Here is a 15,312-nt window from a genome sequence, read left to right as displayed (position 1 = left end):
GTGGAATCTAAAACAAACAAACAAACAAAAAAACACCTCATGAAAATGGAGAGTAGAATGGTGGTTACTGAGGAGATATTGATCAAAGAGTATAAACTTCTAGTTATAAGACGAGTAAGTTCTGGAGATCTAATATACAGCATAGTGATTATAGTTAACAATACTGCATTATATACTGAAAGTTGCTAGTACAGTAAATCTTAAACATTCTCACCACAAACAGAAATGGTAATTATGTGCTGGGATGGAGGTGTTAGCTAAGGCTACGGTGGTAATCACTTTGCAATATATAAATATAACAAATAACAAGTTATACACCTTAAACTTACATGATATTGTCTTTTTTTAAAGATTTATTTTAGAGAGGGAGAGAGAGAATGTGCATACATGAGCAGGGGTGGGGACAAGGGCAGAGGGAGAGGAAGAATCTCAGACTCCCCACTGAGTGCAGAGCCTGATGCAGGGCTCAATCTTAAGGCTCTTGAGACCACGAGGCAAAACTAAGAATCATATGCTTGACCAGCTGAGCCACCGAGGTGTCCCAATTTACACAATGTTATATGTCAATTCAATAAAGCTGGGGGGAGGGGTGTGCTTCACACAATTTTAGTGTACCTCTAAGCTAAAAAATCATCTAATTGGCACCACTGTATATTTCCAAGTATCCTAATCCAGTGAAGAAACAAGGCAGACATCACTAAATGACTTTTGGGTTTATTTTTTGACTGCCACTCATTAAAGTGTTATTTCACATAATTCTCCTGGTGGCTAGATGTCCAGAAGTCATAGAATTATCCATTCATCTGCTCCAAAGGTGGATGTCCACTTTACAAACAGGACAACAGCATCATGTATTTTGCCACATTCTTGATGTGAGTGCACACACAGGAGTGTTTCTCCAGCAGTGGTTCCTGGGCCAGCAGCATACACACCTGGAAACTTCCTAGAAATGCAAATCTTCTGCCCACCCCAGACTACTGAATCAGAAACTTGGAGGTGTTAAACAATCCGGATTTAATAAGCCCACCAGGGCATTCTGGCACACACTAAGTTTTCACGTTATTGAATTAATAAGCATCAGTCCTCAAAGATGAAGTACATTATATGCAAGAGAAAAAAAAAATAACACAGGTTAAGGTTAACTTTTGCTGCTGGTACATGACAGGAGTTCACAAGTCAGCTCCAGGGGTGGCTCCATGGGCACATGCCTTGATAGCTCAGACGTCCGGAATGAATGAAATAAGATGAACCTTGAAAACTGGATGAATCCTGAGGAGAGGATTTAAACAAGAGCAACCAGTGGAAACAAGCCACTACAGAATCCAGTCTGTGCACACGTGTTCTCCTGGACAAACTGGGACAGGTTGTACATAGGTGGCGACTGTTTGCAAGCATATGTTCAGAGAGGTGTCGATTTGGGCCTGTTTTCTTAGATAGACCACATGTCACAATCAGCTGAAAGCCAGTGAATGCGGTGTCACTGACGGTATCATTAATGTAAATCAGACGAATCATAATAGGAAACACTTTTATTCTTTAAAAGCCATTGTTTTAAGAAAAAGGAATCAAAACTGTACTGGTTGGTGATCACAATGACCATTATCAGGATAGTACATGCTATTAGGAAAATGTAAATTCTTTTTGTCTGAAATGCTCCTTGCTGATCGGCATCTATGCTATGATATCAATGACACACATTACAAGCAGGTTTAGAGAGCAAGACAAGGGCCACGGCTTACTCTAAACACTTTCCTTGGCGGTAGCAGATGACCAAATTTGATTATACATTTTCAGAGCTTAGAAAGGCTAACCACCTAATCATGCCAGAGCTCAACAGACCAGCATTATTAATCACCAAAAAAGGCACTTTAAAATACACTTGACAAGGAGTGACGCTAATGCAATGAGAACTGGTCAAAGCCCTGCACTAAACTTTGTCACAGATCATATAAATAGTGCATTCTCTGTTTCCATACGTATATATAAATATATATGTGTGTATATACCAACAACCATAAACACGAGTGTGTGTCTATCTCCATAAGTCTCTGGATGGGGGGAAAAAACCTTTGCTGTTTCCTTTAACTTAATAAAACACAAAAATTCTAGGCAATTCACTAGGAACAAAGAATGAGGAGATGGGCAAATTAACGCAAAAAAGTACCCTACTACACTTTTGTGTATATTGACCCAAAAAAGTGGTACAAATAAATACTCAGAACTTTCCTAAGTTGTCAACTATTAAAATAAAAAAATCTAGTGTTTTAAAAAAGTTTATTCCACTGGGGGGAACAGGGAGGGTATTTTTGGTGCTGTCAATCTCATACACTCACACATCCATATTGCTTCCGTTGAAGAGAGTGGAATGAACACAAGAAATCTCTTCCACAAATTCTTTCTTTTAGTACCCAAATTTTGGATATGTTGTGTCATTCCACTTAGTTTAACGTATAAACAAAGTCTTGTATAAAGATATTTTTAGGATATCTAAATTCTCAAGATATTTTCACAGAATACAAGTGAAATCAACAGAATTGGTCACATATACACTAGTCCACTGTGTACACCCCAGGCTTGGGTGTTCTGGCTCGATGTTCTCATAGACCAAATTTATCTGTTCCAGAGGTGGACAAAAGGCTTACTCGTCCTTCCCAGGAACAAGTGTATAGACTTACTTTTAGAAGATGAGAAAACAATTAGTGATGGCATTTAAAGTTTAATTACTAACTATATAACGCCTGAGGAAAAACATCACAGCAATTTCTGAAAGGTTAAGAGTCAGACTCCAGGCATTTCCGTTTTTTAGCTGCTGGCTCTTCAGTCTTGTGTGATTCTAAAGTGCTTGCGTTGGATTTGAGACTGGGGTCGGCTTTAAGGTTATCCATGGCGACAGTGAAGCCTGAGAGAAGGTACCCCCCACCTCCACTCATCAGTAGTTTGGGATGACTTCGATCTGGCAAAACCTAATCAAGACAGAAAGACATTCATGTTTTCCTAAGCAGATAAAGCACTTGCTAACAATACACATGCCAGATATCAGAATTTAAATGACAGAGATTCTCTTGAAGATTCAGTTTGATCAATTTCTAAAGAGCGCCTTCCTTCACGTGCAGATTAAAGTGTAGAAACTGGTTTTAAGGATTTTCTTCTGAAAAATAAAATTGAAGCTGCTGCTCTCAAACCTGAGGCAAGTTTCTAGTGGCGAACGAGCAAAAGTCTGTGTAGTACTCTGGGCCTGCATATAGCTTTCTTCCTACTGGCTGCAGGAAGCTTCATGGCCAATAGTGGAGTGTGGGTCCACGGAGAAGTAGCTACTGGACATATCCAGAGCTTCCCTCCCCTGATACCTTGTTAACTCTGACAAAATCTCTTCTCTGCTGTTACCATAGCTCAAGAAGATCACTGCCATGTAGGGCGGAGTCTGCTCAGGGCCTAGAGTATCCTGAATTAAGGCAGTAGATGTGCAAGCAGCAGGGCAGGGCCTGTGGCGGCCATGGAGGTACTCCCTCAGTTCTCCCTTCAAGAGGGAACCAGCTGTGAGGAGTTCGAGGAGCAGAAAGCCTCCAGCTGCTGCTCCTTTGGGATCCTGAGCAGCATTCATACACAGAGAGGCCATGGGCTGCTCCAAGTCGATTACTGAGCATGGGTACCCAAGACCGCAATATTTCTGCCCAAGACATGGCACCTTTATTGGGCAAGCTTTGCTCTGGGGTTCCCCATCATCCTGGCTGAGACTTTCTGAAGGCAGCACTGCAGGCTCTTCCTCCCCATCTTCCTTTCTCCCCCTCCTTTTGCAGCAGTTAGACCTCCAACACTGTCTGAGGGCTTTCCTACCTGGCTCTGCTCCCTCTCCTTCTCTTCTTTCAGAGGCATCTTCTCCCATAAATCCCTTACACTTCTAATTCCATCTTAGCGTATGCCTTCCAGAGGACCTGAACTAATGTTGGATCCACCAGTAAATCCTGAAAATCTGCTGCAAAGACATTTCAGCTGAGAGGGCAGAGTCACTTTCTTGTTGGCCTAGGGATTTTGCTATCCTCAGTTATTCCCTCCACAGTGATCTTGAGGCCTTGGAGAAACACAAACAATAACTGTTTGCATTTTAAGTGGCTCTGGACTGGAGTTTCAGAGTAACAGACCCTGACATGAAGGAGGGAAAAGGGTCAGGAAGAGCCAGGGAACTTTGTCTGAGTTACAAGCAGGAGATTCTTTCATCTGTAGATGGAAATACGGGCATCTATTTAACAACTTCTGGCACCACTGCAGAGCGCCAGCGACTCAGGAGAGCAGCCCCCTGGAACCAGCTGGAAGAACACGTACCTGGTAATTCCTGAGCCAGGTTTCCGACAGCCTGAGGTTGATGACCCCTCCTCTTTCCCGCAGTTTTGTGTAGCATTCTAACAGAGGCTAAAGGCATAAAGAGAATTCTGTTAAGAATGCCCATGAGGGCTGTGATTTGAGTATTAACACACAGATGCAAGAACTCCCAGCCCTTCCATTTCGGCATTACCTCTTTATACTGACAGTAGACCACAAATGGTCTTGAAGGGGCCACGAAGTCCAGCAAAGACAGCAGGAGTGGAGTGGGATGGAAACGACTAGCAACAATTAAACTGCAAAGAAAACGTTAGACAAATTATTTCTCTCCTCGGCAAGGTAGAGCATAGATTTTAAAATGCATTTAAAATGACCATCTACTGGGATGCCTGGGTGGCTCAGTTGGTTGAGCATCTGCCTTTGCCTCAGGTCATGATCCCAGGGCTCTGGGATTGAGCCCTGTGTCAAGCTCCCTGCTCTGCGGGGAGCCTGCTTCTCAACCTCTTCCTCTGCTACTACCCCTGCTTGTAGTCTCTCTCTGTCTCAAGTAAGTAAAATCTTCAGAAAAAATGATCATCTATTCATTTGCCATGACTCACACAAGGAAGAGCTTTAAATACCACATTCTACGAATTCCCCCCCGCAAAATAAAATCATGTGTTTCTAAGAAACACAAAATGAACTAAAAGCTCTCCTGGTGCTTGGCAACTCTAAATAGCATTTAATGACATTCTTGACTTAAAAAAAAAAAAAAATCATCTGGAAACAAACCCAACATTGTAATTCTGCCTTTGCAGATATCAGAATCTACATCTCCTGTCAGATTTTCCTTAGCCTTTACCATTAGCCAGAGTCGTATCAATTTGAATGGCCTACCCCCTGCATATAGCAGGACCACACAGACTCATCTGATACACTATCACTGGAGACACTTCAAATTTATTCTAGAACTCTGAAACCAACACAATTTCCCACATCCACCAGATGCAGCCTCCTGTCTTCAAAAACCCAAGATAGAATCATCATCTCTGCTCCCACTATAAAAGCAGACACACGAAGAATTCCATGTGAAGCACAGCCCATGGACACCCACGTATCTGTATTCCTTCATCAACGTACCCATCTGAGTTTCTTTCACTCAGCAGAGCAGCAGCCTCTAAGTGTCTTTTCCTTTGCTCTTCTTGTCTTCTCTGCTTTTCCTGAATCTTCAAGAAGAAAAAGAAGAAACTAGCGTACTGAAGTCATTCAATCAGGCTTATGGAAATGATGGTCTGTCAAAAATTTCAACGGTATTTATCAACCTGGACTAAAGCAACAGAAGGTCATTCCTGAGGAAGCTGGAAACACACAAACCCGTTTGTTATAGAACCATCAGTAAGCTACCTACACAATGCTTCTGGATCCCAAAGCTCTGTGCCAAAGAATACACGACATACGTGTGCACACCCATGCACACATTTTCTCTGTCTGTTCTGGTATTTATTATCTTGGGCACTGATGCTCCAAAGCCACACCAAATCTCAGTGCCAAATGAAACTCGGAGAGGAATATTATGAAGGTAGGGGGACCCTTAACACTTACATAATCCTTTTTGCTTCCTCTCTCTTTAGACTCCTTATAGTCTGGATTTTGGGAGACGATTTCCATTGTTTCCTGTTCCGGCGGGTGATGGCTCTCTTGGGCTTCTGCCACGTTGTCTTCATTCTCCTGTTCCGAAGTCTGTTTTTCCTCCAGGGTGCCATTACTTTCTTCAGCTGAAACACCGTCTTTAGGCTCTGAAGATAACATCTCCGCAGAAAATGTTCCATTTAGGAGACTGTCCACTTTGTTGAGTGGGAAATCATAAAGACCACTGAGGAAAGATTTGGGGAACCCAAAACATGCTGTTGCTGCCCGAACAGGTCCACCTCCAGGGTACAGCTGAATAATGGAACCAAAACCTGAAGAGATTAAAAAAATAAACGTCTGGTGGATGGAGGGGATTCTAGACTCAGTACACCCTTAGGGTCCTCCACTGTAAGAAGACTGAATGTCTCTACTCTTTGCAGGGGCTGCAGGATAATGCAGCTCCCCCTGGTGGTCGTTTAACCCCTGAATATTCCCAATGAAGGAAATAATTCCAGAACACATGAACCTCCACGTGATGCTATGGTAAAACCATGTGATCTTGCAAATTTGGGTGTCATGTGATTGGCGATTGGCTCTCAGCTTTCCCCCAGTCTGAACCTCAATCACGGCAGCTCGAAATTCTTACCTGCCACAGGGCTAGAGGGAGGGCAGGCAAACCAGGCTGTGTGCATTCCTCCAGGACAAAATATACCCCACATAGTCTTCTCATCCAATCCCCTCAATTCTGGCCAATAAAATGAGAACCAGCTATCCAAGAATTTACTGAAATCACTGTCCTGGAGGTCCAAGCCGACCAAAGGCTTCTTAAACACCCCCACTGATACCGAAGTTGGGGAAAGAGCAACTGCCATCCAGCGGCACCGACACAGCACTGGCTGGGAGATGTGGACTCTGCACGAAGGTCCCAGGGACGAGGGCGGTATGGGTCCACCCAAGCCATTTCGTGAATCTTGCAGTAATTCAGCCTCACTTTCTGTACCCTTACATGTTTAAGCCTCCTACTCACATCACGGTAGTGCTCTAATGAACCTGAAAATGGTAAATCTTACCTCCCATCCGTTCCATCATTGCACCCAGCACCAAGCCTGCACAGGTTTCCATTACAATCATTTTATTGCCAGCACGGACATTTCCCAAAGTCAACATCTGGGCTAGTGTATCATATCTCATGTGGCTAAGGAAAAAAGAATGATTTGTTTATTTTTAGCTAACCAGAAGCAGTTATTTTAATCATTTTTTAAAGTTTTATTTGTTTATTTCATAAAAATTTTGTTGATAAGATTATAGATTGTTTTGGAGGCAACAGTAAAAAGAACTTACAATTCATGAGGTAGGAGGACACTTTATGCAGGTGAGCAAGTTTTTCATTTTACTTAAAATCATGACTGTTCTTAAAGATATATTTTCCCCCAATTATACTTTTGAAAGGAAACAAAGCGTACTTAATTTTTCCAGGTTCTCTTGCATAATACATAATTGAAAGAATGCGGGTGGATGGCTTCACAACAGTAATGACAGCTTCATACCTGGGGGAAGAAAAAAGAAGACATCAGTTTTTAAAAACTGGCTTAAAAATACCTTATTTTTAAATAATAAACATTTTATAAACTTATAAAGATATAATACTTTCATCCTTTTCATACAAAATCCACTTACTTCTTTTTCTTCTTTTTTATATATTTATCTTGAGCAAATTCTGTCTTGTCCCGGAATGTTGTACTATTTTCAATTAACTGCTGAACTATTTCCTATAAGAAAAGGAGCAAGCAGATTTCCTGAAACTTTATTTCCATGGAAATGATAACTTCAAAGGTTTCTTACCCTAGAATGTATCCAAAGGTCTGATTTTCCAGTCCCTTTTCCACAGAAGTCCAAATAAATAAACTGCATTTTTTTTTACCTCTACCTAGAACTTGTATTAAAATACAAGTACTTTGTAACTGTACTTAAAACAGGATAAAAAAAAAACAAAAACAGAGCTACATTATAAAGGGAGAAGGGATATAAAGGAAATTGTCCTTCCTGAAGACACTGGCTGAAAACATTACTGAAAATGAACCAAGTTAAGCTCTGATAGTCACTAAGTTATTAAACTCTCTTTTGCTAATAATATCAGTTGCCACTCACTTACATTCCTGTATATAAGAAATGAAATCTTTCGTCTACTGAATGGCATGTACAGGTCAAGCTATTGCTAAGAGAAAAGCAGTATTTTTACATTTCACCTTAAGTAAATCCTGCTTTAAAATCCAAGCAATTTCCTCAATACCAAACAAAAACAAAACACAACATCCTTTGAATATTACCTCTCCTTTAATGCCTTTGTCCTTTAAAGCTTTTATGTCATCTTGAGTAAGTTTCTGAGATTTCCCATCATCAATTATATTTCGATTATCAGTGCCTGCTTCTTTGGTCTCTAAGGAAGGAAATTGCTTAATGACATTGATGATCTGAAATTATGTAAAAATCTTTCTTCTTCTAAGTTCATGTCCACATCCAGCCCATCCTGTACACGCTCTGGCCCCCAATGACCTTTTCTGACCTCATGTCTTGGCCCCTGTGCTTCAGCCATGCTGCTCTTCTGTTCCTTAAGCACACCTAGCACGGGCTCACTGCAGGGCTTTGGCACCTGCTGCTCCCTCCACTTACGAGTGCCCTCATGACAGAGGTCTAGGTCCTTTCCAGCCCTCAGGACTGAGCTCATCATCTCAACCACGTCTCACCCAATCAGCCTCCAGTACACCTCCCTGCTTTACCATCTTCACAGCACACATCACTATCTGCAAGTGTGTTGTTCGCTTTTCTACTTATTCTTGGTGTTCCCCACTGCTCTGTACACTTCATGAGATGATTTAGACAATGCCTAATCATGCCTGACACAGATTTGGTGCTCAATAAAAATATGGAGGTTAGTTTAAAAGTAATTAATTAACTGGTTTGAACCAAAACTTCAATAGCATTGTAGTTATTTGATTTTAAAAATTAATTATTTTTATTTTTACTAATAAACTATTTTATATACATTTATTTCAACAAATATTAAAATATTTAATTTTAATTAACAATAACCACTAAAATTACGGGGTCTTTGCTATAGGCAAGGCACTGTTAGGAACTTCCCAAGTGTTATGTGACTGAAACTGGCTACAGCCTAGGCATTAAATGTATTTATGGTTCCATTTTACAAGTGCAGATAGAAGACCTAGAGAAACCAAGTAACCTGCCAAAGATTACAAGGCAAGTGATGAAACTGGAACTTAAACCTAGTCAGTTAAATTCGAAGCCAGACTCTCAAATGCCAGCAGCTGTTATGAAAGGAGTCTCCCTGCCCTTACACTGAAGTAGCAAGGATTCTTCTAGGATTAAATACTTGTCCCAAAGTCAGAAAGCCAGTTAATGATGGGCTGGAGCCAGAATCCAGGTACCCAAAGCCAAAGGCAGACCTTGCTTCATTCCACCAAGCTCCAGTTCTTAGAATACAAGTTTAAATTTCTTTGGGGATAGCCTGAGTTAGCATTTTAGAATTGGAGTCGACAGGTTTCTGACTAGCCAGCTCGAGAGCACCTATTTCTATATACCCAAAGTAGTGCACCTGAAGCAGGTTCTTCCTTCTTCTTCTTAGGCTGAAGGCTTCCTCCATTGGTCACTTCAAATGTGGTTCCATAACTATGGCCAATGACGTTATCCAGATAGAACCACTGTTTTTCAAAAGTTACTTTTCTAGGGAAGAAAATGCAATTAGCTGAATCTCATTTGCATTCAGTACAGAAAAGAAAGGTTTAATCAAGTTTATTTCAAAACTGGTCTCCGTAAAGAATGATCAGCAGCATTACCTCTGAACATAAACAAATAAACTAGAGAGAACTGGGTTGGGGCAGAGACATAAAATTAGTAAGAACCTATAAAAACACTGAATTTGGAAGGAGAAACAAGGACAGAAGACCTTCTTCTGAGGCATTGGTCTGGCTCCAATTTGCAATGACAGGATGTCCAGACTCACAGCTTTGTGGATTTCCTGTACAGCATAAAGGGTCACCGAGACTGCCAGGCCACTGGACACACACTGTCATACTACTTGCAACTCTAACTAGAAAACTCTCGAAACTGAACTATCATTGGGATGACAGGGATTCAACAAATTCCCTGGTCTAACTGGCTATTTTCTTTCAAAATTATCTAGTAAAAACAGAGTTGCCTAGTTGGCTCAGTCAGCAGAGAATGAGACTCTTGATTTCAGGGCCATGAGTTCAAGCCCTACACTGGGTATGGAGCCTACTTAACAAACAAACAAAATTATATAGTAAAGGCAAATTATATTTACAAGTAAACATTATTGACAATCTATACATTTCGAAATGGTGCTTAACACTGACAATGCTCTACTGAGGATCGGGCAACATCAGCTTTCCCCATTACCTGGATTTTTATATTATCATTTAAAAGGAAAATCCCACAAAAACAAAAAAAATTGTTTTTCCCAAAAAAGAAAACTAATATCCACTGAGTGTTGACCAGTGGCTAGGCAGTATGTGCCAGTGTGTTTCATACTTTTTTATTTAATTCTCACAGTAATCCTAGGACATAGCTCCTTCCAGAAGAGCAATCTGAGACTTAGGGAAAAGTATCTTGTCCAAGATTCACAGTTACAAAGTGGAAGCTGGGATTAAAATCCAGGTCTGCCTGACCCCAAAGCCTGCTTCCTTCTACCATACCACACAGTCTGTTCCAGAAAAGGCTAATGGATCTCAGGAAGCCCAGCCTAACTTTAGGACGTGACCCATGTCTACAGAACTCTGAATCCTGGAAGACACATACTGTTTAATTTTGTTTGTCCCCCACCTACACCTTCTTCTCCTTTCTCTGTGTCCCAGGAGTCTATGGCAGATGCATAGACCACATCACCCAGACTCCATTGCCAAAACTTTCCCACCATTACTAGACCCTGGGTGCATCACCATTCTCTGCTGGTTCTCTAAACCTTCCCGCACCACTGTATGTGTATGTGTCACATCTTCATTAAATCTCCTCACTTGAATCATCCGAGTGAACTCCTGTGAGATCCTAAGTGAGCCAGATAGGGTCAACTCTTATTCTTTGCTAGGTGCCCAGTTTCTGTAACATAACAGAACATAACAGACTTTTAAAATATTTGCTGACATAAGTCCAGTCAATTCAGCTGAAACTCAGTTCAGCCCAGATGTGCACTCCATATGCTCATCCCTTGAGCACCCTGGTGCTAAGGAAACACTGAGCTGGGTTGGGTATACCCTTCTTGAGCCTGGTCTGATATTCAAAGAAGGGTGGGTCGCTCAAACTGATGCATGGCAAGAGGTCACTGCCCCAGTCAGGAAAATGGGGCCAAGCAGAAGAATGTGATGCTATGTCGTCACTGAGAAGGAGTGGGATTTGCAGAGTCTTCTCCATAAGTCAGATTGCTTCTGCCCAGCCAGATGCATACAGACCCAAAGAAAAGTGAAGGGAGAGTCTGCCCTGGGATGTAGACGAGCTCAGAGGGTCATATACTAAATAAAATGGCAACTAATGCACTGGCTTCTGCCAAGAAAAGTAATGAAAAGTGTTTCAAAATAAGTATGTCTCGAGTGCTTCCAGAGTACTTTTTGAAATGAAGATGTTATTACCTGCCTTGTTGTTAATGTAAAAGCTTTGTCTTTAAAAAAAAAAAAAAAAAAAAAACCCACATTAACAACCACATTTTAAAATCAAGCAACTTAAAAGTATGAGAAAGAAAAGGAAGAAAAACCAAAATTTCACCGGCATGGTCATTATACAGCTGTGTAAACTTTGGTATCATTTCATTAAACTTACAAGGACTGTGCTGCACCGCTGCACTTCAATTATATAGTTTAAATAATTAGCACTGGCTCTTTCCAAAAAGTATATACTTGAAGGCTGGCCCATATTTTTAATCAGAAATTCTAAAGAGAGAGTGGTGCAGATATTATACTTGTGGACTAAAGGAAACCACTCCATATTTCTTTGTCTTTACTAAATTGATTTTTCTTTTTTTTTTTTTTAAAGATTTTATTTATTTATTTGAGAGAAAGACAGTGAGAGAGAGCATGAGAGGGGAGATCAGAGGGAGAAGCAGACTCCCCGTGGAGCTGGGAGCCACAGGTGGGACTCCATCCCAGGATTCCGGGATCATGACCTGAGCCGAAGACAGTTGCTTACCTAACTGAGCCACCCAGGCACCCTCCTAAATTGATTCTTATGCAATAAGACTTGGCTGTCACCAGCATGCTGCTTTGGGGACTGTTAACTATTTTCTAATGACACCTGTTTCACTTTAAATACCAATCAACAGTTTGATTCACAGAGGAGTAAAATAATTCACCTCATGTGCACACTTAGAAACTCCCAATCTACTACTACGTGGGCTATGGTCTGCAGAAAGCTGTTCTCTAGACACTGAACTCAACTTATTTCATTGTCAAAAGTACTATAATAACCTAACTCAAAAGAAAGCGTGGTTGTACTTTTCAGATAATTAACAGAAACATCTCAATACATTTCAGCATTAACGAGCTGTTAGGGTATAACAACCTCACCACCCCTGCCAAGAAGCTACCCAAAATTCCCACTTTTCTAATATTAAAACAGAGCTGTAACTAATCAACAGGTTCACAAATCAAGCATAATTTCAAGTTCTGAGACCTTGAGCAAACTGCTTTTGAGAAATGTAACGCTCCTAGACCTGCCATCCCTTCTTGTAAAGTGAAGGAACGCTAGAATGATCCTATGGGCTATGAGAAGTTGTTCTCCAACATTATTACCTCTAACAGTTATTCCAGTTTGGGCAGAGAGAAGACCCTAAGGGACAGAAAAGGTGGGAGAGGTTTCATTTTTTGTGGGATTGATCCTGCTCAGGAAAAGGGAGAAAGGATGGTCTGTGGGGAAAAGGCAAGGGAGGGGAGGACCTTGAGAGGCAAGGATATCAGAGGATGATTGATGGGTTCTTTGAGGTAACGGGAGAGAACATCTCACGGACTTGGAAGAACCCTAGGACAGAAGGAAATGTAAGCGTGGGGAGCGGGGAGGGCACCTGAGCACCCGAGGGGCAAGAATGGGAAAGGGACCCTGTGGAAAGATTGAGAGGGATGTTGAGGGCAGACGACCAGATTTGAAATCATGGAAGGAGCACTCTGCAGGAAGACAGGAGTGATAGATGAGACCCCAAGGGCCGAGGATGGGATGTTGGGGAAAGAGGCCTCTGTAGGAAGACCAAAAGGAAATAACGAAAGAGGAGGTTGGGGATCTACAGAATCAAGAATGGACCCTGGTTTCGGAAGGGGCTCTGTGGGAAGACCTGGGGGAAGGAGTAACGAGAAAATGGGGACGGGACCCCTAAGGCCTGCGACCTGACTTACTTTCTCCGCTGGACTTGCACTGCTTTGAATACATCTTCCCGTTTCAGCACCACGAAGTCGCCGTCGCGGATGCGGTGGTCCCCGGGATGCGGTAGCTGTGGGCCCGGCAGTTCTCCTGAGCCCTCCATGGAGCTTAGCCGGTCTCGGGGTTCTGCAGCGTCCCTCCGGCCCCCAGCGCCCCGCCCCTCGTGCTCTGCTGTCGCCGCGGCCAGCCTCACTACCACAAGCCGAGGGGACGCAGAACCCTCCAACCGGCACCACCCCCACGTGCTGCGCGCCGCTTCCGCTTTCCGGTCGGAACCTCTGGACGACTTCCGGCAGCCACACGGCTTCCGCCTGGTCGAACTCCTTCATTGGCTGCACTCTGTTCCGCCCCTCTCGTCTCGCCGTTCCCTGGACGGAAGTTGCGTCACAAACGCGCCAAAAAAGAATTTGGAAGACGACGAGTTCAGGATGAACAGCTAAACATCTTTCCGTGAGCCTCTGAGGTGTAGGGGGAAACAGGTCCCCGAGCTGCTCCAACAGATGAGACTCGGCCCCTGTGCGAGGACGTCAGGAGGACTGCGACCGAAGGGACTTCGGCAGGAGTCACCTGAGGAGCTCAGACCTGTCTCTTCTTGTCCCCATCTGTCTCCTCCAACCCCTCTCCGGAACGAGGGGAGAGCCAGGCAGGGCGCACCAGCTGCCACCCAGGGCCCTGCCCAGCTGAGAACCGAGAGAGCTCTGGGACCTCTATTCTTTGCAAGTAAGAATAGCGTGAGGAGACCCAAGTGAAGTAGGATATTTAACGAAGCACGGGTGGCTCCTTTACTCAGTTCTGCAGTCGTATTTCTTGCGTTTGTGTTGGAATTTTTACTAGTTGTGCTCACTCTGTTTTCATTTGGGAAAGATACGGTATGTAGTGTTCTCGAAGGGGCACTTCGTCTTGAGAGAGTGAAGACGGAGTTTGGAGCTCACTACGGCCACCAAACAACTTGAATCTTGATCAATTTCTTGGGGCTTCAGTTTCCTAACTTGCCATATGGTCTGGACGATTATCAGTTTTGTCTTGTCCCAACATCGTGAACTTGTTTGGGTATTAACTTATTTATTAATTAAATCCCTTCAGACAGATTTGGATACAGTCTTCTGTGAAGAATTGCACCCCAGTGTTCGGATATATTCTTTTTTTTTTTTTTTAATCCTTGGGATAGGAACTGGTTTTTTTTTTTTTAACTAGGTGTTTTTTGGGGGAACAGTTTTAGTTTACAGAAATAATGGCACAGAAATTGCAGAGAGTTACTTATAATTTTCTCTTCCCTCCCCTCAGCCCAGGTTCCCCTTGTTAACACCCTGCGGTATTGTGCTACATTTGCTGCAACTGATGGACCAATATTGGTGCATTATTGCTAGCTAAAGTCCAGAGTTTATGTTAGGGTTCACTCTTTCTGTAGTGCAATTCCATGGGCTTTGACAAATGCATAATATTGTGTACCCACCACTAAAGGATCATACAGAATCATCTCACTGCCCTAAAATTGCCCTGTGCTCCACCCACATGAGTTATTTCAAAACCCATTTTATCCGTCACTTATATTTTGAATCTTTGATACTTAGCCAGAACTATCTTTGAGTTTAAAAAAAAATGAGTATCTTGCTATGTACAAAACAAAATGTGAAGAGATAATTAGCAAAATAAAAAGGATTATATTAACAAATATAGATATAAAAAAAACTATTGCATTTCAGCAAATTTATCTAAAAACTAAATTTATCTAGTCAATATTCACCTAGAAATGATCTTCTGTTGTCTTTTTAAGAAGTTAAGGTCCAGAAAATTAACTTCTTTCCCATTTCACCCCTACAGAGAGGAAAGATTGAAATGTGTATGTACCATATATCACTCCTATTCTTCTCTTAAAAGGTCTGCATTAGTTGCCTATGTAAGAATATCCTTGTATCTCTGATAAAAGTGGATAAGACATGCAGGATTGACTAG

General features: G+C 42.1%; 2 protein-coding genes across 7 annotated transcripts in view; one reads left to right on the top strand and one right to left on the bottom strand.

Annotated features, from left to right (window-relative positions):
• Positions 1–698: 698 nt before the first annotated feature.
• TRMT6 (tRNA methyltransferase 6 non-catalytic subunit) lies at positions 699–13,605 on the bottom strand. 5 transcript variants are annotated; one of them, XM_045981760.1, is made up of 11 exons: positions 13,335–13,605; positions 9,539–9,666; positions 8,253–8,362; positions 7,603–7,694; positions 7,389–7,472; positions 6,996–7,120; positions 5,899–6,257; positions 5,437–5,522; positions 4,511–4,613; positions 4,321–4,407; positions 699–2,963 (listed from the first exon to the last, which is right to left on the bottom strand). In XM_045981760.1, exons 1-11 carry the CDS (start codon positions 13,460–13,462, stop codon positions 2,772–2,774), a joined length of 1,494 nt encoding a protein of 497 aa, XP_045837716.1. In that variant the 5' UTR covers positions 13,463–13,605; the 3' UTR covers positions 699–2,771. The 5 variants fall into 5 exon arrangements, with proteins under 5 accessions (XP_045837716.1, XP_045837717.1, XP_045837719.1 ...); XM_045981761.1 differs by having other exon boundaries at positions 13,331–13,515; XM_045981763.1 differs by lacking the exon at positions 8,253–8,362 and having other exon boundaries at positions 13,335–13,485.
• Positions 13,606–13,780: 175 nt separating this feature from the next.
• MCM8 (minichromosome maintenance 8 homologous recombination repair factor) overlaps positions 13,781–15,312 on the top strand; it is a 44,558-nt gene continuing 43,026 nt past the window's right edge. For both annotated transcript variants that reach the window (XM_045980444.1, XM_045980443.1), the window contains exon 1: positions 13,781–14,079. The gene's annotated coding sequence lies outside the window, so the exon portion shown is untranslated. The remainder of the gene's footprint in view (positions 14,080–15,312) is intronic.

Source organism: Meles meles, chromosome 16 (assembly GCF_922984935.1).
Source record: "Meles meles chromosome 16, mMelMel3.1 paternal haplotype, whole genome shotgun sequence".
Classification (NCBI taxonomy): Eukaryota; Metazoa; Chordata; class Mammalia; order Carnivora; family Mustelidae; genus Meles; species Meles meles.
This window is presented reverse-complemented; position numbering and strand designations above follow the sequence as displayed.